The sequence below is a fragment of the Scardinius erythrophthalmus genome (genome assembly GCF_964197995.2).
Source record: "Scardinius erythrophthalmus genome assembly, chromosome: 25".
In the NCBI taxonomy this organism is placed as follows: Eukaryota; Metazoa; Chordata; class Actinopteri; order Cypriniformes; family Leuciscidae; genus Scardinius; species Scardinius erythrophthalmus.
Genome location: NC_138245.1, coordinates 17,445,899 through 17,470,632, shown reverse-complemented (window position 1 = coordinate 17,470,632; position 24,734 = coordinate 17,445,899). Strand labels below are relative to the sequence as shown.

The 24,734-nt window shown below is 37.0% G+C and overlaps 1 protein-coding gene across 4 annotated transcripts in view; it reads left to right on the top strand.

Annotated features, from left to right (window-relative positions):
* Window positions 1-22,354, top strand: part of zmynd8 (zinc finger, MYND-type containing 8) — a 29,864-nt gene extending 7,510 nt beyond the window's left edge. For 3 of the 4 annotated variants that reach the window (XM_081358322.1, XM_081358324.1, XM_081358323.1), the window contains 16 exons: window positions 1,383-1,496; window positions 4,724-4,816; window positions 4,933-5,020; window positions 5,112-5,167; window positions 5,256-5,333; window positions 5,434-5,549; window positions 5,966-6,462; window positions 6,708-6,845; window positions 7,588-7,749; window positions 8,654-9,208; window positions 12,195-12,698; window positions 15,067-15,266; window positions 15,382-15,462; window positions 15,565-15,643; window positions 16,224-16,463; window positions 20,673-22,354. In XM_081358322.1, the coding sequence (XP_081214448.1) occupies window positions 1,383-1,496; window positions 4,724-4,816; window positions 4,933-5,020; window positions 5,112-5,167; window positions 5,256-5,333; window positions 5,434-5,549; window positions 5,966-6,462; window positions 6,708-6,845; window positions 7,588-7,749; window positions 8,654-9,208; window positions 12,195-12,698; window positions 15,067-15,266; window positions 15,382-15,462; window positions 15,565-15,643; window positions 16,224-16,463; window positions 20,673-20,848 (3,177 nt within the window). In that variant the 3' untranslated portion in view covers window positions 20,849-22,354. The other variant, XM_081358325.1, reaches the window with a different exon arrangement.
* Window positions 22,355-24,734: the final 2,380 nt, after the last annotated feature.

Below are 24,734 nucleotides of genomic sequence, written 5' to 3'. Positions count from 1 at the left end.
TTTTAAAGCATGGCAGAAAAAAAATTAAAGGAAAAAACATTTAAATATGTAATTTTGGTGATCAAAGGGATAAAATGATTGACTACGGGGGGACTTTAAAGAAAGCTTTAAAGGTCCCGTTCTTCGTGATCCCATGTTTCAAACTTTAGTTAGTGTGTAATGTTGCTGTTAGAGCATAAATAATATCTGTAAAATTATAAAGCTCAAAGTTCAATGCCAAGCGAGATATTTTATTTAACAGAAGTCGCCTACATCGAACGGCCCGTTTGGACTACATCCCTCTACTTCCTTCTTTAATGACGTCAGTAGAACAGTTTTTTGACTAACCTCCGCCCACAGGAATGCTCCCTCAACTCTACCGAAATTCGTTTATGTACTTGCGCACTTCTTATAACTTATTGTGTTTACTCAGCTCTTACGGTGATTTTCTGAAGTAAAACTGACGCTTCATCTTTTGTGTGATGTACAATAAACTTTATTAAACTCATCAGTATATGTTTGATCATCATTCGGACCTGGTCCGAAACAGCAGACTTGTAGGCTATTAATAAATAATGGATACATACAAGCAGATGACAAATACGTTATAATAACCGTAATTAAACTACTAAACTATACCTGTTCCATCTCTATACAGCACTCTGACTCTGTAGGCATTATTGTCCGACTCGAAATGAACACCGTTACTGAGAGTTTCTGATATTGTCATCATTCCGTGAGATGAGATTGTCCTGACAGACTGAGCGCGAGCTCATGAAGCTCCGCCCCCTGGGTCGTCCAGCAGCAGTTAATTTGCATTTAAAGGGCACACACTAAAACAGTGCGTTTTTCTGAGCCCCCAAAAATGACAATTTAAACATGCTGTAAAAAATGATCTGTTGAGTATTTTGAGCTTTAACTTCACATACACACTCTGGGGACATCAGAGACTTATTTTTGTTAATCTTGTGAAAAGGGGCATTATATGGGACCTTTAAAGTAAGCATGAAACTGAAGATGCAATTTTTCTCTATTTTCTTCTCTATTGTGACGTATATCCAAGTGAAACGGCTTCTCGAACAAGAAAAAATGTAGGGCGGGGTTTGAGATTTGAGTTTGTCCATCGGGAATTGATTGGATCATTGGATGGTTGTGGTTTGCTATTGTTGTGATCTCATGTGAATGAAAGAGAAGACACATCATGAGAGAAAAGTGATGTGCTGCAAGAGGGAGGGGAAGTTATTTTGATTAAAGATTACAATGAGGACACATGAATTTTTAAAATATTATAATGTGCACGGATAAATAATTTATTATAATAATCCTGCAATATTCCATAAAAAATTAGAATTCTCCATTTTGATTTCATGTTGACTTTAAGCATTTCTCTCTTTTCATTACAGAAAATAACAGTTGCAGAGTGCATAGAGACCCAGAGTAAAGCTATGACGATGCTCACATTGGACCAGCTGTCTTTCCTGCTGAAGTTTGCTCTCCAAAAGATGAAGCAGCCAGGTGTAAGTTTCATGACTTTTGATGGTCCTCCTTCAGCAAATCCAGTATTTAGTTAACATTAGAGTGTTGTGCCTAGATCTAGTGCAAAAACAAAGCAATGGTGCAAAATAGTAACAACTTTTTTAACATTGTATACTGCCATATGAAATGAGAGTCTCAAATGAAAGCCCCCTTCCACATAGAACAGGCATAGAGCATTTAGCACACCTGAAACACTTCATGAGCGTCTCAATGGTGCTCTTTAGTGTTGCTTTCACATCACAATTTGGTTTGTTTGTTTGGGTTAAAATAGTTGTTCTACACTGCAGGCCAACACAAATGCTATAGTTTTGATTTTGAAAAAGATCTTGTTAAATTTATGGAAAAAAATGGAAGCTGTGAAATTCATTGTAAAAAAATGAATGATAATGTTTCCATTATTACAGGATGACATATTGGTATAATGGCATATAATTTATAACATATATTTCATTAAGTCACATTTATTTGTATAGCGCTTTTCACAATACATATTTTCTACTTTACAATTAATAGCAATCTGTTATCAGGTGACTGTGTCAAACTAATGTCCATATTGCAGAAGTTTACAGTTCTAAGACAATACAGATCATGCAGTTAGCTAACATCATGTATTAATTTAAGCAAAAACAATGAGTACGGTAAAGCATGGTTACATGTTGTGATAATGATTACAATATATGGAACATTTGGCAATTTTGTATGTTGATTCAGAATGGGCATCTTCTGAAGTCCTCACAATGGTTGGCGTCATCTCTTCACAGGTGTTAGGTCTTCTGAAATCTTCGTAAGAACCTGGATCCAAACTGGATCTGGTGTAATCTGGAGAAAAATTTGCGCAGCTACAGTTTATAACATTTCAAGCAAAAGATAATGCTTTTGATCAGATATATACAAGGTTATGCGATGTATTATGTGAATGCTTGGCTATAGAGATGTGTCTTTAATCTAGATTTAAATTAGGAGAGTGTGTCTAAGCCCTGAACATTATCAGGATGGCAATTCCAGAGTATAGGAGCTAAATGTGAAAATGCTCTCCCTCCTTTGGTAGACTTAGATATCCTATACATACTAGTGACATACTACTAAAAGTTTTGTGTCCTTAAAGAGTGGGATGGATTGTAGGGTGATAGAAGATTGGTGAAATACACAGGAACTAAACCATATTGGGCCTTATAAGTCTGTAGCAATATGTTGTAATCAATATGAAACTTAATAGGTAACCAGTGTAGAGATGATAAAATTTTCTCGATCTGGTAACAACTCGAGTGCATTTTGGACTTAGTGGAGTTTGTTTATTGAGGATGCAGGACAGTCACCTAGGAATGCATTACAGTAATCCAGTCTAAAGGTCAGGAATGCATGAATTAGCTTTTCTGCATCAGAAACAGACAACATGTTCCGTAGCTTGGCGATGTTTTGATGGAGGATGGAAGAAGGCTGTTTTTGTAACATGCAAAATATGATTTTCAAAAGACAAGTTGCTGTCTAATATAAAACCCAGATCTTTAGGATGAAGCAACACTAGATACTTCTAGATGCAAATTGTATTTTAAGGGCTTCTGTGTATAGGTTTTTGGGTCCAATAAGTAAAATCTGTCTTATCTAAATTTAATAATAGAAAATGACTGGTCATCCGAACTTTTCTATCTTCAACACACTCTGTCAACTTGGATAATTCAGAAATTTCATCTGCTCTTGGTTAAATATATAACTGAGTATCATCAGCATAACAATGAAAACTAATCCCATGTTTTAAAATAGCGGAGGGCCTAAAACAGACCCTTGCAGCACTCCAGTCCATACTTTACTGGTGTTAAATTAGATAATTTCCTATTTACATAAACAAAATGGTAACAGTCAGACATGTTGGATCTGAACAACTTTAATGGCTATCCATTACATCATTAAGTGATATAATGTTAATATACCATGCTACTTGAACTATCAAAATCTCAATATGCTTTTTACCTTAAAATGTACAGATAACCACCATAGGTGACACAATAGAAAGCCATAAAATGAATCAGAGTTCATCATAAATGGCCAATACACTATAGACAGTGAACTGGGTCATACACACAAAGACAAATCACCAACAGGATAACACACATGACTTAAAAATGCACTAAATAACAGAAAATGTAACAGAACACCCCAATGTAGATTACTAATAGCAAAAATAAGAAACCCAAAAATGATTTATGCAAACTATCATGTCATGCAAGGACTGCTGGGAATGTCCCTGTACTGTTTTTACTTTCAAAAACCATACATTTTGCTGTATTTTCAAGTAAAATTACTGCGATATTAAACCAATTACAATTGTTAACTTAGTTAACTAATTTAGAGATTTTAACTGCACCATTTTGCGTGTTATTTATTTATTTATTTATTTATTATTTCAATAATTTTTACAGTGTACAAAAAACAGTGAAACACCCTTAAAGTGCCATCCCAGATCATGGAGCAATTTTCTTTCAAAACAGAACAAAGCTCATTTATCTTCTCCCCTTCTCCAAGCTTCTCAACTGAGAAAGACTTTTAATTGGGAAAACAAATGTCCTGCAGAAATCACCTAGCTATATTCCCCACCTTTTTTTGTCCCCTACTTCTCCAATATGTTTGGAGTCTTCATGTAGTATCAGTCATATTGTATCACTACCTTGGCCTGTAGTCTAAATGGCAAAGTTGGTGGAGGTGGTATAGTGAAAGATGATCTGCTTAATACCAGTCATGCAAAGACACTGTGGGCATTATTGCATTTTAGACAAAATGTTTCTTAAAGGGGCAGTTCATTTACTCACCCTGATGTTGTTCAAAACAGACTTACTTTCTGAAACACAAAATTAGATGTTTATGCTGATCTTCTATCTCTACAGATATCTGTACTGTGAAAGTGAATGGGGACCAGAGGCTGTTAAGCTCCAAAAAAGCACCATAGAAGCATCAAGCAAACGTTGTCCGAAGAATTCGTACACTACATCTTTTGAAACCATATGATAGGTTTTTGTGAGAAATAGACCAAATTTTTTATCTTTAAAAAACAAAAACATGTCTGATATCCATGGTCACCATTGACTTTCATTGTATAAAGAACATGGAAGAAAGAAAGTCATTCAGTTATCAAAACATTTGAAGATGAATAAATTATTTAAATTTTGGGGTGAACTATACTTAAATACTAAAATGTATCTCTTCTTTTCCCCAGACGGAGCCATTTCAGAAGCCGGTGTCATTGGAACAGCATCCTGATTATGCAGAGTATATATTTCATCCCATGGATCTCTGCACTTTAGAAAAGGTGAAAGTGAAGCATTTGATCCTGAAAAATCAACATTGTCAAATCTTAGGAATGTATAATATCTGGCATGTTATGAAAGGCTTTCATTAGTGTGTTCTCTTTTTGCTCCTATTCAGAATATCAAAAAGAAAATGTATGGCTCCACTGAGGCTTTCCTTGCTGATGTGAAGTGGATTTTGCACAATTGTATAATTTATAATGGAGGTTGGTTGCTAACAGTTTCACAGTATTGTCACATTTGTTTCTGCTGAGGGTTTATGTTAAAACTAACCGTTTCCATCTGTTTTTTTCTTAGGCAACCATAAACTTACAGCAACAGCTAAAGTTATTGTAAAAATCTGCGAGCATGAAGTATGTATTGTAAATGATAAGAATTCTAAGCAAAAACAAGCATATCATTTGTTCAGTCCCAGTTTTTTAAACACCAATTATCTTTCAGATGAATGAGATCGAAGTCTGTCCAGAGTGCTATCTCTCTGCATGCCAGAAAAGGGACAACTGGTTTTGTGAACCATGTGTGAGTGTCTTACACTAAAAAAAAAAAAAAAGAAATTCCTTCTTCACATAGTAACCAGTGTGAGTTACCCATCTGTTCATGAAATATGTGTGTGCATCAGAGCAACCCCCACCCTCTGGTCTGGGCCAAGCTGAAGGGATTCCCATTTTGGCCTGCCAAAGCTCTTCGAGACAAAGATGGACAGGTGGATGCGCGTTTTTTTGGGCAGCACGACAGGTGAGGAACCTTTGAACCACATATTAACCATCCACTATGCTGCAAAATGTCAATCAAAAAACTTAATTTGCTTCATCTTAATCTGAGTTTTTAGTCCCAATCAGAAGTGAGCGTCAACAGTGTTGCATAATTGCACATTGACAGCTCATCCAAATGTTTTTTTTTTCCATAAAAATGAATTTTTCCATAGAAATAGATGTCACTAAGCTTCTTTTCAATTTTCAATGTGGATTTTTGTTGCAATTTTATAGATTAGTTGTTGCACCCCTACATTTCTCCAAAAATCCACTTCTGAGAAAATCTGAAAATCTATTTATTAAACAAATACGTATGTTTTGATTGGCTATGGTTGATATCGTGCTGCATTTCAATTTAGGCGAAGACATTTATTCTAACTTATTTGTTTTAATATACAGGGCCTGGGTTCCTATTAACAACTGCTACCTCATGTCCAAAGAGATTCCCTTCTCTGTGAAAAAGACCAAGAGCATCTTCAACAGTGCCATGCAGGAGATGGAAGTGTATGTTGAAAACATCCGCAAAAAATTTGGAGTTTTTAATTACGCCCCATTCCGCACACCATACACACCAGACAACCAGTTCCAGATGCTCCTGGACCCGGGAAATCCTGGCGCTGGCTCCATCAAACCTGAAAAACTTGAGAAGATCAAGTTCAGCTTTGATGTGACGGCATCTCCTAAGTTGCTCGTGGGCAAAAGCATGGTGTCCACTGGGAGCGTAGGGGGCGGGACAGGAAGACGAATCTCATTGACGGATATGCCTCGTTCACCAATGAGCACTAACTCCTCTGCCCATACGGGATCTGATGGAGAACAGGAGACTCCAGAGAAAGGTCATGCTAGAGCGGCCCTGCCCCATTATAGCACTGGAGAGGAGTCACTGGATTGCACTGGTATATATAAGTTTAAAACATGCATACTGCTGCTTTGCATATGTATGGTCTACTTGTGAAATATATTGAAAAGGGCTTTTGAAGATATAGAAGAGATCAGAAGCAACCTGCCAAAAATATGTAATGCTATAGTTTTAGATTAGATTAGATAATAGCTATAGCTATTAGTTTTTTAATTTAATTGTGTTATAATAGTATTTAAACATAGCGGTGTGTTTTATTAAAGCTCAGATCTACTCTTGCAGGATCGTCTACCCCTCCTAAAACAGGGCTCACAGGCAACACCTTAGAAAGCCCTAAACCCTTCCACTCACCAGCTCCCAGCACCCTGGTTAAACAGGAGAAGACCCCCACCACTGGCAGCATCCTCAACCTCAACCTTGGTAAACCTCCGTCAGTTGATTTATTTATTTTCTTTTAAAAAAATACGCAAGTTTATTTTCTGAATATACACCACCATTTAAAAGTGTGGGGTTTAAGTTTTAAGTTTCTTATGCTCACCAAGATGCACTGTGATGGTAACACTGAAGTTTCAGCATCATAACTCCAGTCTTCAGTGTTATTCCAAGGAAAACATATTTACTAAACAGGGCAAATTAACGTGAGAGCGCAATTCCAAAAAAGCACCAATGGGAGTGGCATGTTCTGCAAACGCTACCTTCTAAGAGCAGCACAAAATAGTGTCTGGTTTAACACATGCTTATTTTGGGTGGTAAATAATGGCGCAAATACCAGTAAATTCACTAGCGCAAACCTTAGTAAATCACCTTTCATGATTCATTTAAATACTCTCCTCCCATAAATTCTGAGTCTGAAATAGAAACTCCTACAAATGCATATACAATAAGATTAGCCGCAAAAATAACTGTGTCCATGCCTTTTCAGTGCTAATCTTTCATGCCGTGTCTTTAGTAAATCCTGACAGTAGTTTTTTCATTCCAAAAGAGGGTTTGCGCTGGTACAAGCTGTTAGTAAATCTGGCCCATAGTCTTTCTAAATCATCCTAGATCTTATTTATACAAAATATTCCGTACCTCAAGAAAGACTGTGAATTAAGAGTTGGTAAACTCTTTAATTCAGCCCATATGCTTTTATATGCTCATAATGCCTTGTGATCTCTTTCAGATCGTAGTAAGGCAGAGATGGACCTGAAGGAGCTGAGTGAAAGTGTCCAGCAACAACAGCAGCAGGGGGCTCAGCCCTCCCTCACCTCTCCAAAGAGACAAATCAGAAGCCGTTTCCAACTCAACCTGGACAAGACCATTGAGAGCTGCAAAGCACAGCTGGGTCAGTTCAGAAACACAAAAGCCATTTTCACACTTTCAATTGATGTAAAATTGCAGTGGCAACGGCTTTCAGTGTTTTATTCACATTTGTGCCATTCACACACCGTTACCAAAATTCCGTTAAACATTTTATTAGAAATTTAGAAAAAATTAAATTGACTAATTATGTCTATTTATTCCCTGTTAATTTATTAGAAATTTAGAAAAAATTAAATTGACTAATTATGTCTATTTATTCCCTGTTAATTAGAATATGGTTTTGATTAACTCAATACACCTTTGGGAATATCGAATAGTTTTTACAATAGAACTAGATTTCTCAAGATAATATGTGACCCTGGACCACAAAATCAGTCTTATGTGTAATTTTTTTCAAATTGACATTTATACATCATCTGAAAGCTGAATACATAATCTTTCCGTTGATGTATGGTTTGTTAGGATATGACAATATTTGGCCTAGATACAACTATTTGAAAATCTGAGGGTGCAGAAAAATCGAAATATTGAGAAAATCGCCTTTAAAGTTGCCCATTTCTATTAGCGATAGTGCTGCATCCACTCACAAAAATAAATTTTTTATATATTTAAGGTGGGAAATTTACAAAATATCTTCATGGATCATGATCTTTACTTAATACCCTGATGATTTTTGGCATAAAAGAAAAATCGATAATTTTGACCTATACAATGTTTTGTTGGCTATTGCCACAAATATACCCGTGCGACTTAAAACTGGTTTTGTGATCCAGGGTCACATATTTAAATACATTTATAATGAATCTGTTTTCGAAAAAAATTGGCACAAAGATTCTTGGAATTTTACAATGCCTTTTTATTTATGAAGAAATTGATAGTGAATGTGTTATTACTATTCTGAAGGTTAAACATTTGCTGTCTCACAGGTATAGATGAAATATCTGAGGATGTAGAACACAGCGATTCAGAGGAATCCGACAAGTCTGACTCTAGCGACAGTGAATACGGCAGCGACGATGAACAAAAATCCAAGAGTGGCCAAGACTGCAAAAACTCAGCTGATGATAAAAATGAGAAAGAGCCACCCAAGAAAAAGTCAAAACCATCGGCAGCTGCTGGTAAGGACAAAGACAGCAGCACAGAGTCTGCTGCTACGGCCAGTACAGCAACCAAAGGAGAAATCAGCCAAAAAAGCACCTCGAACCCTATAGCTAAAGACAAACCAGGTTTGGACTCAGAGGAAGAACCTCCTGAGAAACAGAAAGGAGCTCAAGTATCCTCAGATTCCAGAGAGAAACCCAAGAACAGCTCTGAGGAGGCCGGGCAACCGCCATCTGTGGATGTAGACATGGACTCAGATTCTGAGAGGGAGCTGGTCATTGATTTGGGGGAAGAGCAGGCAGGGAAGGAGAGGAAGAGGAACAGGAAAGATTCAGCTGCTGTCACCACACTCAAAGAGCCCACAGCCTCCAAAACTGAAGGTCAGATTCCCTTTTATGAATCAGTGTCAATAAAGCATAGGACTGCCAACCGTTCCATTTAATACGGAATCGTTTTGTATTTAAGAGGCAGGGGTATAGGTAGAGGTAGTAGTGTAGCCTATGGCATAAGTCTTCACCCCTGCTCCTGGGGACCCATTGTCCTGCCAAGTTTATTTCAAACCTGTTTCAGCTCACCAGCCTGTGTATTTTCAAGCGATCCTGAAAAGCTTGTTTTGCGGTGGGTCCAGTGGATCCCGAGGAGCAGGGTTGAAGACCTTTGGTCTAGGCTAGAGTATACGCAAGCATTGGCCGCATAACCATCTAGTTTAAAAGAGATTTTGCCAATGCCCAACCTGAATATGAGAGACCATACGTATATCAATGTCCATTCATGGAAGGCTTTAAGGTCAGCATGAAAATTGTAATAGTCTGTTCTTCGCTATTGTGACGTATATCGGAGTGACATGACTCGAACAAGAAAAAAACCTGCTGGTTCCAACCAATGGATGTGGGAGTATACTGGTGAACCAGCAAGATCAGCACTATACCAGCCATAGCCAGAATAAACCAGCCTGGACCAATATGGAATTCATGCTGGTTTATGCTTGATTTTTCAGCAAGGAATGTAGGGCAGGTCTTGATTTTGTCCAGTGGGAAATGAATGGATCATTGGATCGCTGTGGTTTGCTATTGCTGTGATGTCATGTGAGTGACAGGTTGTCCTTCCCTCGCGACGATAAACACGTCATCAAAGAAGAAATGTCACTTCAAGAGGGAGGCAAATTTATTATGATTAGGCTAAAGATTATGAGGACACATGATTTTTTATTTTTTATTTCGATGTACATGGATAAATCATTCATAATAAATACTGATATATTCTATATATAAAATAATTGTCAATTCTGATTTCATGGTGACTTTGAACTTGGCCCTCATTAATGTTTCACAGAAACACAAAATTACCATACACACACAAAAAAAGTCTCATAGGCAGCCCATAGGCCTACTAATAAGTTCTCTGACATTTTTATTCATACATGGTTGCAACATTTTAGTTCTAATTTTTAAATGCCATTGTTTAAAAAATGCTTTATTGACAGATGTCTCAAAGACATTCGGTTGTTGACATGAACACATTTGTTTTGCTTCTAAAAAGATTTATATATTATATATAATTTATATATACATATTAATCTTCTTAGAAGCAAAAAAAATGTGTTCATGTCTGAGATTCATTTTTGCTATACTTCATTCATTTTATATAACTGCAGACACTGAAATGACACTGTGTAGAGTACTTTAAGTGTCCCTTTAAGTCTATACTTATTTTCATATAAAGAAAAGAACTAAGATTGTTGGATAGAGCAACCCAATAGAGCAGTTAATAATAGCCTACTATTAACCCAGCTTATTTAGACTTCTAGAAACTTCTAGAAACTTATATTACACCTATTTTTTACAGTCTATGATTACACCTTACCATTTGCCAAGTTTCCGGGCGTCAAGTAATTTTTCTTTTCACACTGAATCAGTTCATTGCTTCGTGGTGATCGAGATCACACAACCTGCCGAACACTACTTGTTTTTGCTCAGTAACAATATTATCAGACACTTTCTCTCACAAAATAAATTAAAATCTCATCGGTAAGCGAAAACTTTTTTTTTAATTGATTTTGATGGTCAATCGCGCCATTTCGCTGTCAGTCATATATTTGTTATGGTGTGTTCACACCAAACGCGAAGTGTATATTCGAATATGCAATTGCAAGTGTTTACTCGCTCGTTTACTCGCTGAATGTTTTTCTTATTTTTCGCGTCACTCGCGTATAAAAAAATCCCGCGAAAAGGACTGTCGTCATCATCAACAACAACACAATTTCTTTCTGCCATCATTTTTCCGTCATGTCTGAAATACATTATATTGCTGCTCTGTACTTGTTGTGGAAGTCCCAAATACGGAGGAAAGCCAGACGCCGACGTGTCTGGGTTCACAGCACCATCCAGAGACGCACTCAACTCGGTGAATTTCACCGTCTTCACGCGAATTTTCAGCTCGAGTTGAAAATGTTCAACTTGCGCGGAAGACGCGTTTGAGGGGATTATCGCGCTTTCGCGCAAACCCGTCGCCCAATTCGCGTCATTCGCGTTTTTGCATTGACTTTGTATGTAATCTACTCGCGCAAATAATTAAATTCGCGTTTGGTGTGAACCTATTTTTTACAGTCTATGGTGTGAACACGCCATTAGGCCGACGAAGTCAGATGCGCGACGCCATCTTGCGTCACAGATTAATATACCGATAGAAAAAAAATCTCTCAGAGAGGTTAAGTTTTAATGTTATTGTAATATTGTTGTAGTGTTCGTTTGTTTGCTAAGCCGATTGTGTTGTACGTTATAGTAAACGTTTTCGTTGCTGACGTTAAAGATATTTATCAGGCACGACTGTAAAAAAAATTAAGCTCAAATCAATATTTCATGTCCATGTATTTATGTTTACTGAGTAGCCGTGTAATAAGTAATTGATAACTATTTGAACCACTGTAACTGGACAAAAACATTAACTATTAATAAACCAGCAAATGTCTTGTTAACAAAGTAGAAATTAAGTGATATTGCTTGACAGTTTAATAGTGTTTTATTCGTGTTTATAGTGGTTTTTTTTTAGAATGATTGAGATACTGTTATAGTTTTTATTAATATTAATAATTTTGTTTTTATATTTTCCATTTTCAAGTTTTATATTTTATTTTTATTTTAGTTTTAGTAATTTTGTTGTGTGTTTTTAGTTATTTTATGACATCAAAATATATTTCTCCCATGAGAAATATTGCATTGGAAACTAAACTGTCTGAAAATAACTAATGTTAATTTTTTCATTTTTTTTTACATTTTTTTTTTATTTTTAAGTAGCCTAATGAGTGGTAATGTTTTAGTTTACTATAATAACCCTGTCTCATGCTCTCATGTTTTTCTTTGACTGCAGGTAAAACCACTCCAATTTCAAGTACTCTCACCCAGCCTCAGAACTCAGCGGTCCTTTCCTCCTCCCCAACTATTAAAGACCCATCTCAGTCCCCTATGTCAGTTCCACTTAACATAATACCCCTCACAGCAGCTCCGACCAGCACTGCTCTGACCTCCTCCACCCTCCCCATCACCACTCCCTCCACCGCCAACAGTTCCTCACCCATCTCCGCCAGCACAGTAAAGAAACAGCGGCCCTTACTTCCCAGAGAGACCGTACCTGTGGTTCAGCGGGCCGTCGTCTGGAACCCCACTACCAAGTTTCAGACGTCCTCTCAAAAGTGGCACATGCAGAAGGTGCATAGGCAGCAGCAGGGCCAAGCGCAACCGGCCACGCAGGCTCAGGTGTTAACACAGGTGCAACACAGCCAACAGCCGCAGCAGCAAGCGCAGGTCTCCTCATCCTCGTCGGGACAACAGCCTTCATCCAGCACCAGATACCAAACACGACAGGCTGTGAAAGGTATTCAGTTCAACACGATTAAATAAAGAATTAACATACTATAAATGTCATATATATATATATATATATATATATATATATATATATATATATATATATTCTTTTTTTTTAAAGTCTATTCTGATCGCCAAGGATGCATTTATTTGATTCAAAATACAGCAAAAACAGTAATTTTGTGAAATATTTGTACAATTAACAATGATTTTTCTATTTAATTATATTTTTTAAAATGCAATTTATTCTTGGGAATTTTCAGCATCATTACTCCAGTCTTCAGTGTCACATGATCCTTCAGAAATCATTCTTATATGCTGATTTGCTGCTCAAGAAACATTTATTATTATTATTATTATTATCTGTGCTGAAATGCTGAAAACATATTTGTACACATTTTATTTTCAGGATTTGATGAATAGAAAGCTAAAAAGAACAGCATGTATCTCAAACAGAAAACGTTTTTAACATTATAAATTACCGTTCAAAAGTTTGGGATCAGTGCGAATTTTATTTTTTGGGAAAGAAGTTAAAGCTCCAATATGTAGGAATTTTGTAATAAAATTTCCAAAAATAACTTGCACAGTGTGATATATTTCCTCCAGTTGTGTACTTACAATATCTCAAAAGTCTCCAAAGATTTTTTATTTCAGAGAAATTCCGATTTTAAATAACTGGCCGTCCCGGAAAAGAAATGTCGCGCCTCAGTGACGCAATATCCCTTTTTTCCGGTGTGGACCATGTGATAGGATATTACACCACACCGGATTTTTTTTTTTTTTTTACAACAACTTTATTGAGGTTTTTTTTCTTATCACAATAAACAATAAAGACATCTGACAAAGAATAAAAAAAGAATAAAATAAAAAATATGACCCACCACACCGGAATATCGCATGGTCAAATGCGGAAGTGGTGGTTAAAGCGTTATAGCCATAGACTGTATGGTTATAGCTGTTATGGATCACGAACTCTTTGGCGAGTATGGAAGTGCCAACAAAACGAAAGCGTCCATATTCGGATACATTCAGACTGTGTGACAAATGGAGGAATAAAACCCAGATAAATATCGGCCAGGCGTTTTCGAGATGGAGAGAGCTGCGCGTCAATCTTGGACTTGACCGAGACTCTCTCGCGAGTGTATTGATAGACAGGTAAGACATGCAACTGTCAATAATAGCACTTATAAACAAAGTTATATTGCTCTTTGTACTTTGGTAAGGCTTTTTATCACGTGTGGTGACCGAGCTTATGGCAGTACAATTAAATACAATCGGATATGATGTTAAAAAAATATATTTAGTCATTACTTGCAAATGTTCGTTCAAATTTACTTTTAGATATTGGTTTGAACACGTTACACAACACGGCATTAACCATAAAAACGTAAAACTGCACAACATTAACCAAACAAATCATTTGACAAATAGCTGTATGTTGTAACGGGATAATATAGCATAACATTTCACGTTCCTTGCAGTTCATTAATTATGATGAAATAAAATAATACGATCAGACATACAGGTAATACAAAAACGAATAAATTACCTCATCCGTGATCATGATTCATTAATTCCATGTAGATATATCGCTAGATGGTGAAAACGCATTAAAAAAAACGACATCTCCCATCGTCACCTCCTTCATAGCGTCATCAAGCTTCGCCTTTGTTATTGTTGAAACTGCGCCCTCTTGTGGTCAAATACAAAAGTCGCATACTGGAGCTTTAATTCTATTATTCAGCAAGGATGCATTAAATTGATCAAAAGTGACAGTAAAGACATTTATAATGTTGCAAAAGCTTTCTATTTCAAATAAATGCTGTTCTTTTGAACTTCCTATTCATCAAAGAATCCTGAAAAAAATTGTACACAAATATTTTCAACATTGATAATAATAATAATAATAATAATAATAAAATGTTTCAGTTTCAAATAATTGCTGTTCATTTAACTCTCTATCTTGCATGTTTTTACTTTATTTTTGATCCATAAAATTCAGCCTAGGTGAGCATAAGAGACTTCTTTCAAAAACATTTTGTTAAAAAATGTATTATTCCAAACTTTTGGCCGGCAGCAGCTTTTGGTGTGATCTGCACCACATATGACATTAAACATGTACAATTTGCTCATTTTTATAAAGTTACACTGTCCACCTGCAACACCAGCAGCATCTCTCTTGCCTCCCATGGGCCAACTGAGTTTTAACAGACCCCCTAAAGCATGCCGTGGGTTTGGTGGGGATTAATGAAAAATGAATGGGGAAAAAGTCATTTGAGTGGAGGCAGTGTCTCGATTGGCTATTGCGCTGTTCACACGTAATGTTAATGCATTATTATGAAAAGTGTTATATTTGTTGGTGTGTTTAAATCCAGCTGTGCAGCAGAAAGACACCCCAAACACCACCTCCACCTCTGCAGTCACCCTGGTGACCAGCACACCGGTATCGGCCACCATGATGGCAGGAGCCACTGTCAGCTCTTCCTCTTCATCATCAACTTCCACAACCGGAGACTTCCAGATCCCCACCACATCTGCAGATGTAGCGGCAGACATAGCCAAGTACACTAACAAAGTGAGATTGCTGATAGAAATGGGGGTTGATAACAACACCATTAGATAAAAACCATTTTAATAATGTAATTATTTATGTGCATAACATATTATTTATGTTTTTGAACTATTAATAGATCATGGATGCAATTAAAGGTACGATGACTGAGATATATAATGACCTTTCCAAGAGTACGTCGGGAAACACAATAGCTGAGGTTTGTATTTGTTAAGTAAATCTGGAGAAGAGCAAAACACTATTGGTGAATTATTTAACAACTTGAGGATATGAATGAAACAACCTTTCTACCCTGTTACAGATTAGACGGTTGCGAATTGAAATTGAAAAACTGCAGTGGCTACATCAACAAGAGTTATCAGAGATGAAACACAATTTAGGTATGTCATTTTCTCATACACTCTTAAAAATAATGGTTCTTTATTGGCATCTATGGTTTCCTGAAGAACTTCTACCACCCATGGAACCTTTTCTATTCAACAAAGGGTTATTTATAGTGGAAAAATGTTATTTAGATGACTGTTCACTGAAATGTTCTTTAAGGAAACAAAAATTGTTCTTCTATGGCATTGCTGCGAAAACCAGTTTAGAACCTTTATTTTTAAAAATGTAATTATAATAATAGTTCATTTATCTTAGGGATGCACCAATGATAAAATTCTGACCTATAATGATAAGCTGATAATTCATTTTATGTCATCGTCTCAAACCTGTAAATGGTTGATAAAATTCTGTTTATATATATATATAACTTAAAAATAAAACAACAAAATCTAAAGCCAATTATTTGTGATACCTGAATTCAAAATTGAATTTAGCCATTACATTATAGCCTACAGTATGACAAATAGATATTCATTTTCTGATTTGCATTTTGTTTATGTATTCACATAATTTTTCAATGTCTTCCTAGCGATAAATTGAAAATGAATAATATTAATATTGTACCAATGTACTCAGAGCTAACCATGGCAGAGATGAGGCAGAGTCTTGAGCAGGAGCGAGAGCGAATCGTGACGGAGGTCAAGAAGCAGATGGAGGTGGAGAAACAGCAGGCTGTGGATGAAACAAAAAAGAAGCAGTGGTGTGCAAACTGCAGAAAGGAGGCCATTTTCTACTGTTGCTGGAACACCAGCTACTGCGACTATCCCTGCCAACAAGCACACTGGCCTGAGCACATGAAGTCATGCACACAGTCTGGTAAGACATAGTATGAGGCTCAGAACTCCAACAGAACTTTCATTGGTACGGTAATAAATAAATACAATGCGTTTAAAACACTATACAAACACTACAAAATATCATAATTTACTAGTGTAAATATGTTTATGTCTGTCGGCTCATATATTATAAATGTCCTAATATGTATGTTCTTGTGGCCACGAGTTATGCGTAAACAAACCTGCGTGACCATAGCAACCTGGGATTATCAGAAATGTATATTATTATTAAAATTTATGTTTTATTTTAAATTGAAAAGTGCAGAAATGAGAAATTATTATATTAACCTACTATTACAGGCTATTATAGGTATTTTGCGCAGTGTTGACTATAGACAGCATTTGAATGAAGTTTGTTATAATCAATAAATGTAAAAAAAAATATGAACTTAAAATAATATAGGCCTACAAGAAAACATTTTAAATCTATTCACAGATCGTTTCTTTTTTATTTAATATTTGTATATTATTATTATTGTTTTTTTTTTATGTATTTGCTTTATTTCCCCCCTTAATTCCATGTATCTCTTTACCTAATTAACATTCTGTATATTATGTTACTTATGTTTTGTAAATAATGTAAATACCCAATCATGCCAATAAAGGTTTGACTTTATGACTGTATTTTTTAGGCTTGTGATACGCCTGTTTTTATTTACAAATGTAGTATAGGCTTGTGCCCGTGACAGCATTCGAATGATGTTAAAAGAATATTTAAGATATTAAAAAAGGAGAACAAATATTAATTTTCATTCATATTTTAAATCCATTCACTGATATGTAGGTTATCTCACTTTTGTTAAATAATTGTAAATAGGCTCTTTATTTTATTTTCCGATTGATCTCATTATCTCTTTACCCAGTTAATGCTCTGCATAGGCTAATCTAATAGGCCTATTTACATAGCTTATGTTTTGTAAATACTGTAAATAAAGCTTTAATTCCATATGCTTAATTTATGTGGGTGCACATATGGGAATTTTACAAGAAGTCCACTTTACGGGAATTTATCATATGGTATTTCATTTCATTTCACTATAGGTGTCTAGAATAATATTAATCGAAAAATATTCAATAAAAAAGACATGATCAGTGAATGGATTTAAAAGGCTGTGGGATAGGATGGATAAAAAAATTCTTGTAGGCCTATATTAATTAATGTTCTTACATAATCTTTTAGCATTCATTGAAAATAAACGTATTATCTTTGTCTATAGGCAACATCACGCACAATATAATATAATATAGTAGTATAGTTAATTTAATCATTTCTTAAGTCTGCACTTTTTTGTCATCCTTAATTCAAAATAAAACATTAATTTATTAATACTTTAATTTCTGATAATCCCAGATTGATATGGTCATGTAGGTTTGTTTATGCATTAAACGTTGTTCCCTCAACATAAGAAGTTGTGGGCACAAGAAAATTATCTCGTTACCTTGACAAAATGATCTTGTGGCCACAACATATTATCACGTTCCCACAAGTTAACATGTCGTGGCCATGGCAAAACTATGTGAACCGAACATGTCCCCTCCCGGTCACCGTACTGGCACAATGTCTGTGAAACACGATGTTCTGCACACAGAAAGCTGCTCCAGACAGCGCACCAGTACCGCATGGAGTTGTCTTTCACACTTGAACGGACAGAAACACAAAATTATGTCAAAATGCCCATTATTGGCGGGCAACATTGTAAGCACAATGAGTTAAAAAGTCTTAAATTAAACGTAAATAGTTGTGAGAATATCGGAAGCATGTCAGATCCGCTTCATGTGCGTCAGTTCTTAAAGTGACAGCAGCCTAATAAACTCTCATTAAAGGGATAGGTCACCTTTAAATGAAAATTAAGTCATCATTTACTAACCCTGGTGTTGTTTTAATGCGTATGCCCTTCTTTCTTTTATGGACCACAAAAGGAGATTTAAAAAAAAAAAAGTCCCTCTCACTCTTGTCCATATAATGGCAGTGAATAGCAACCAGCATCAACCTTTTTAAAAAAAGACGCAAAAGTATCACAGAATGGTCCCATGCGAGATGTGCCATATATTCCAAGTGTTCTGGGGTATACGATAGGGTTTAGTGTAACAATTTTAATGTATTATTCAACACACAGCTGCACAACTTGCAAATGTCGGCTAGCTGTGAACTGAAGACCAACTGCCAACCAAGTTCAAGAATTTTTATTAAAAATACATTCAATTTCGTTTTGTTTTTTACTAAACCTTATCATATACCCCCAGAACACTTGGAATATATAACAAGTGTCGCATGGGAACATGATCAGTGTCACATGATCCTTCAGAAATCATTCTAATATGCTCAAGAAATATTACTTAATATCAATGTTGAAAACAGATGTGCTGCTCAGTATTTTTGTGAAATAGTAGCATATATTTGAAAAAGAAATGTATTGTGACAATGTCTTTACTGTTACTTTTGATCAATTTAAAGCATTCAAAACACACGTTTGTGTGTGTGTGTGTGTGTGTGTGTGTGTGTGTGTGTGTGTGTGTGTGTGTGTGTGTGTGTGTATATACATACAGTGAGGAAAATAAGCATTTGAACACCCTGCTATTTTGCAAGTTCTCCCACTTAGAAATCATGGAGGGGTCTGAAATTGTCATCGTAGGTGCATGTCCACTGTGATTTTTTTTAACTATTTATTTGTATGATACAGCTGCAAATAAGTATTTGAACACCTGAGAAAATCAATGTTAATATTTGGTACAGTAGCCTTTGTTTGCAATTACAGAGGTCAAACGTTTCCTGTAGTTTTTCACCAGGTTTGCACACACTGCAGGAGGGATTTTGGCCCACTCCTCCACACAGATCTTCTCTAGATCAGTCAGGTTTCTGGGCTGTCGCTGAGAAACACGGAGTTTGAGCTCCCTCCAAAGATTCTCTATTGGGTTTAGGTCTGGAGACTGGCTAGGCCACGCCAGAACCTTGATATGCTTCTTACAGAGCCACTCCTTGGTTATCCTGGCTGTGTGCTTCGGGTCATTGTCATGTTGGAAGACCCAGCCTCGACCCATCTTCAATGCTCTAACTGAGGGAAGGAGGTTGTTCCCCAAAATCTCGCAATTCATGGCCCCGGTCATCCTCTCCTTAATACAGTGCAGTCACCCTGTCCCATGTGCAGAAAAACACCCCCAAAGCATGATGCTACCACCCCCATGCTTCACAGTAGGGATGGTGTTCTTGGGATGGTACTCATCATTCTTCTTCCTCCAAACACGTTTAGTGGAATTATGACCAAAAAGTTCTATTTTGGTCTCATCTGACCACATGACTTTCTCCCATGACTCCTCTGGATCATCCAAATGGTCATTGGCAAACTTAAGACGGGCCTTGACATGTGCTGGTTTAAGCAGGGGAACCTTCCGTGCCATGCATGATTTCAAACCATGACGTCTTAGTGTATTACCAACAGTAACCTTGGAAACGGTGGTCCCAGCTCTTTTCAGGTCATTGACCAGCTCCTCCCGTGTAGTTCTGGGCTGATTTCTCACCTTTCTTAGGATTATTGAGACCCCACGAGGTGAGATCTTGCATGGAGCCCCAGTCCGAGGGAGATTGACAGTCATGTTTAGCTTCTTCCATTTTCTAATGATTGCTCCAACAGTGGACCTTTTTTCACCAAGCTGCTTGGCAATTTCCCCGTAGCCCTTTCCAGCCTTGTGGAGGTGTACAATTTTGTCTCTAGTGTCTTTGGACAGCTCTTTGGTCTTGACCATGTTAGTAGTTGGATTCTTACTGATTGTATCGGGTGGACAGGTGTCTATGCAGCTAACGACCTCAAACAGGTGCATCTAATTTAGGATAATAAATGGAGAGGAGGTGGACATTTTAAAGGCAGACTAACAGGTCTTTGAGGGTCAGAATTCTAGCTGATAGACAGGTGTTCAAATACTTATTTGCAGCTGTATCATACAAATAAATAGTTAAAAAATCATATATTGTGATTTCTGGATTTTTTTTTTAGATTATGTCTCTCACAGTGGTCATGCACCTACGATGACAATTTCAGACCCCTCCATGATTTCCAAGTGGGAGAACTTGCAAAATAGCAGGGTGTTCAAATACTTATTTTCCTCACTGTATGTGTGTATGTGTATGTATGTGTGTACATGACTTGACTTATTAATAAGTATTTGCAATGACTTGTCAATATGTGAATTCCAGCAACATCATCACAGCAAGAACAAGAGTCAGAAGGCAGCACAGATGTTACTCCCAAAGCTCCTGGGCAGCCAAACAATGGACCCAACTCACCTAGAGAGACTGTATCTGCTACACCTGCAGACAAAGACATTGAAGCAGATAAAGCTAAGGACAATGTCACTATCACTATGTCCTAGCTCACATGTAAAAAAAAAACATACACTACAACAGCACTTACGTTTGTACAACTGTACATAGATGTTGTCAAATTCTTCACTACAAAAACTTTCAACTAACGTTTGTCTTTCCTGATTGTGCTTATGTGGGGTTTTTTTTTCTGTTATGACTATGTCTGAATGTTCCAAAACTAAGACACAAAGACCATCCAAGCATTTCCTGCTGTAGGATTGAGAGGGTTGTCCGATTGCTCTGTTGAGTTTGATTGTAACAGAATGACCAGTTTATTTCTTTTTCTTTCAAATCTTGTGGGTATGTGGGGTCTGATAACTTGAGTTCATATTTTTAATGTTGCCAAAATTATATTTATAATATTTCAGAACACCTGATTTGCAGGTATAATCTTAAAAGAATGAGTAACATCATTCATTTAAAAAATGGTTACAGCGACATGTTTTTTTTTTTTTATTTCCAAGTCCAAAAAATAGTACAAAATGTGGTTATTTTTTATTTTTTGTATTTTTAAGAAAAGTCTGTGCTGTATTTATTGGAATATCTTATTTATGCTAATTTATCAAAAGAACATTTGGTTATATAAAACCTAAGAGACTACATTATATATTGTCCATACATCGCTAAGATGAGTTTAAACACTGTTTCACAAATTATTACTACTTTATCTTTGTTCGATTTTGTGTGTCCATGAAAAGGAGAAGGTTGAAACATGTGGTAAAACTGTATTATCAATAGACACGAGTGAGCATTATACATGTGAGGTTCTGTTCATTTGGTTTCCTGTAATATATCTTAAATGCCTTCAGTTTTTTGTTTAGTCCATTCACCTGATCCTGTTGATGTTATTTTGTTTCTGTAGGATCTCATTGGCTCTCTTTTTATTTACGTTAACCTTTAACAGTTGAAACGTATGTTTACGTTAAACAGTTGCAAGATAGTGTTAGGCCAGTGATGATTGACAGATTTTGTCATGCCTATATTGTTGGTGTCAAAAAATTACTTGCCTTTAAAATGGATTTGCCTTTAAGATACTTTTAGACAAGTAATTTATGCTTCCTTCTTGATCTTTCAAAAATACCTGATTACTTTGTATTTAAACATTGGAGAACTTTTATTATTGGTTTTGTTTAAATTAACTTTTAATATCCTTGTTTACTGGACTGTAACTTCACACCAACACAGTTGATTAAGAAAGTACTTGATTAATGCTTTTTTTTGTTAGTTATAATTTTGCATATAGCATTCATTTTGATGCTGTATTCTCAATGTTTTAAGAACAAATTCTTATGAACCCATAAGATACTGTGTCAATGAACCACAAACATTCCTCTGTTATGCTATTAATAGTGCATAAATATGTTATTCCAAAACATGTACAGAAAAGGAGAGCGGTCAAGAAGAACAGATAAATGTTTACATATTGTATATAAATAAAGATCTGGTGGTCTAAATTGTAATTAATAGTTTTTGTATGGTGCAAGTGAATTAAAGAGAACAACTATGTAAATGTTTCACATTGGAGTCATACTTTGAGTGATTGACATTAGCAATAGAAAAAAGTGGACTTCACACCTATACACCTTATTTGAACCATCAAATGTGTTTTAATATGACAGTATTACAAAAAATCTGTGAAAAGTTGTGCCGCAGTATGTTTGTGGTGACTTGTTGCATAATATTTTGTGAACTCTGTTATTATTGCTGTCAAATCTTGTATCAATCTGAAGACTGGATCTAAAGGAAGGTGATAAGGCAAGTCTGAATGTAATGTAATGTGGGGTGAACTCAGAATAGAAGGAGGGTTGGATCCAAATGCAAATAAGGTTTATTAAAGGAAACAAATGTAAAAGGAACCAAAATAAACAAAGTAACAGGCTCAAGGAACAGATAAACGGAACAAGACTGAGCACTCCAACAGATAGACTTGACAAAAAAACACAGGAAACAAGGGGGTTTAGATACACAACATGACAAGGGACAGGTGTAAACAATGAATCTCTAAGAAACTAATGAGGGTAACTATAGAAACAAAAGCAAACAAATACTAAACACAGGAAGTGAAACACTGGAACTATGGGAATAAGGAATAAACTAAACACAAAAGCAGGGGAAACAAGACAGGAATCATAACCAAGCAGATTCTAGACTCCAAGGATTCCAAGGGAAGGATGGAGGACCAGGCCCGTGGATTGGTAAAGGGCCTGGAGACTGAGGCAGAGCAGATGGAGCTGAAGACCACCAAGGCAGAGCTGGAGGCCACGGCGGGGTATGGAACCACAGTGGTGCAGGCGGAGCTGGAGACCATGCTGAAACTGCAACAAAGAGCACCGAAAGTTTATTGACGCAAGCAGGGAGCATAGACAGTTTAGAATCGGCCTCCGTGGCCATGACAGGAAGAGTTCAATGGTGGCCTCTGAGGTAGCAACAGAGCTGACAGTGGGTACAGAGAGTTCAGAAACGGCCTCCGTAACAGTGACAGAAAGCACAGAGAGTCTAGAGACGACAGGGAGCAATGGCGGCCTACGCGGTTATAACTGGAAGCACAGAGGGTTCAGAGGTGGCCTCCTTAGCCGTGGCGGGACAGGCAGAGGGTTCAGAGACAGTCTCCTTGGCCGTGACTAGGCAGAAAGAGGGTTCAAGAGTGGTGCCGTCACCTCTGGAGGAGCTGAGGAAGAGTGTGAGGCCCAAACACACAAGATGGCGGTTGCCATCACAGGAAGTGCGGCAGACAGTGGAAAAATCTCCAGGACCACCGGACTTGGGACCACCAGACTCGGAAGTGCTAAGACCACCATACTCACCATACTCGTCACAGCTTGGGAGTCTCAACCCCACCCTATAGTAAATAAGCGTTGGAGTGTGATTCAAGCAAAATGTTCAAAGGAAGGAGGTTCTCTTGTTGAAGTGTTGCCAGTACAAGTACAAGTTCAAAACGCTGACATTAAGGGTGTTATCTCACTTTATTTTGCTTAGTTTCACAGAAGCATCTACCCGGCACACAGAAAATTTCCTATCTAGGCACAGCCTATGAATTTTCCTTTCGGTCTCTCATTAGTCCCTAGAGTATTCAGAATTTTTTTGAAGCAACTCGGACACCAGCAACTCTGACACCGCTGAGAAGAGTGGGTCTCAGAGTGTCAGGTTATTTAGACGATCTGCTCCTCTGTGCTCCATCACAGCAGCAGGCAGAGATAGATAAAAAAGTACTAATGTCTCATTTAGAGAACTTAGGTTTCAAAAGTTACAAGACTAAAAGCTGCTTGGTGCTCATACAAGATATAATCTACCTAGGTCTCAGATTAAACTCACACCTATAAGGTCAGACCTTAGATCAAGCATTTCTGTTTGAGTGCATCAGCTCAATTCACAGCTGTTTATCCCTTTTTCAGAAGGGGAAGAAGGTCCTATTCAGACTGTTTACGTCTTCTGAGACTGATGGCCTGAACCTTCTCATTTATTCCACTGGGACTGTTACGAGTGAGAGAGTTTCAGCACTGGATAGTGGCGCTGGACTCTCCATCCTCAGGTAGTGAGCCAGTTGTGGAAAAGATTTTGCCAAGCTACTTTAGATCCCTTTACCTCTCACAAAAACACTCATTGCCCTCTATTTTTCTCTCTGGCGAGAGACGGTGCACCTATGGATGTGGAGGGTTTAGCGTAACTACAGCCAAACGCATTGCTTTATGTGTTTCCTCCACGTACCAACAGTCTGATCGTACCAACACTAAAATAAGAAAGAGAATGCGGTCACTAAGTCATACTGATCGCCCCAAACTGGCCCGGGAAATTGTGGCTGACGGAGATAATCCAGCTCCTGTGTGACCAGCCCTGGCCTCTCCTGCTGCACCTCCTCTCTCTTACACTGGGATTTTTTTTCACCCAGCCCTGGAC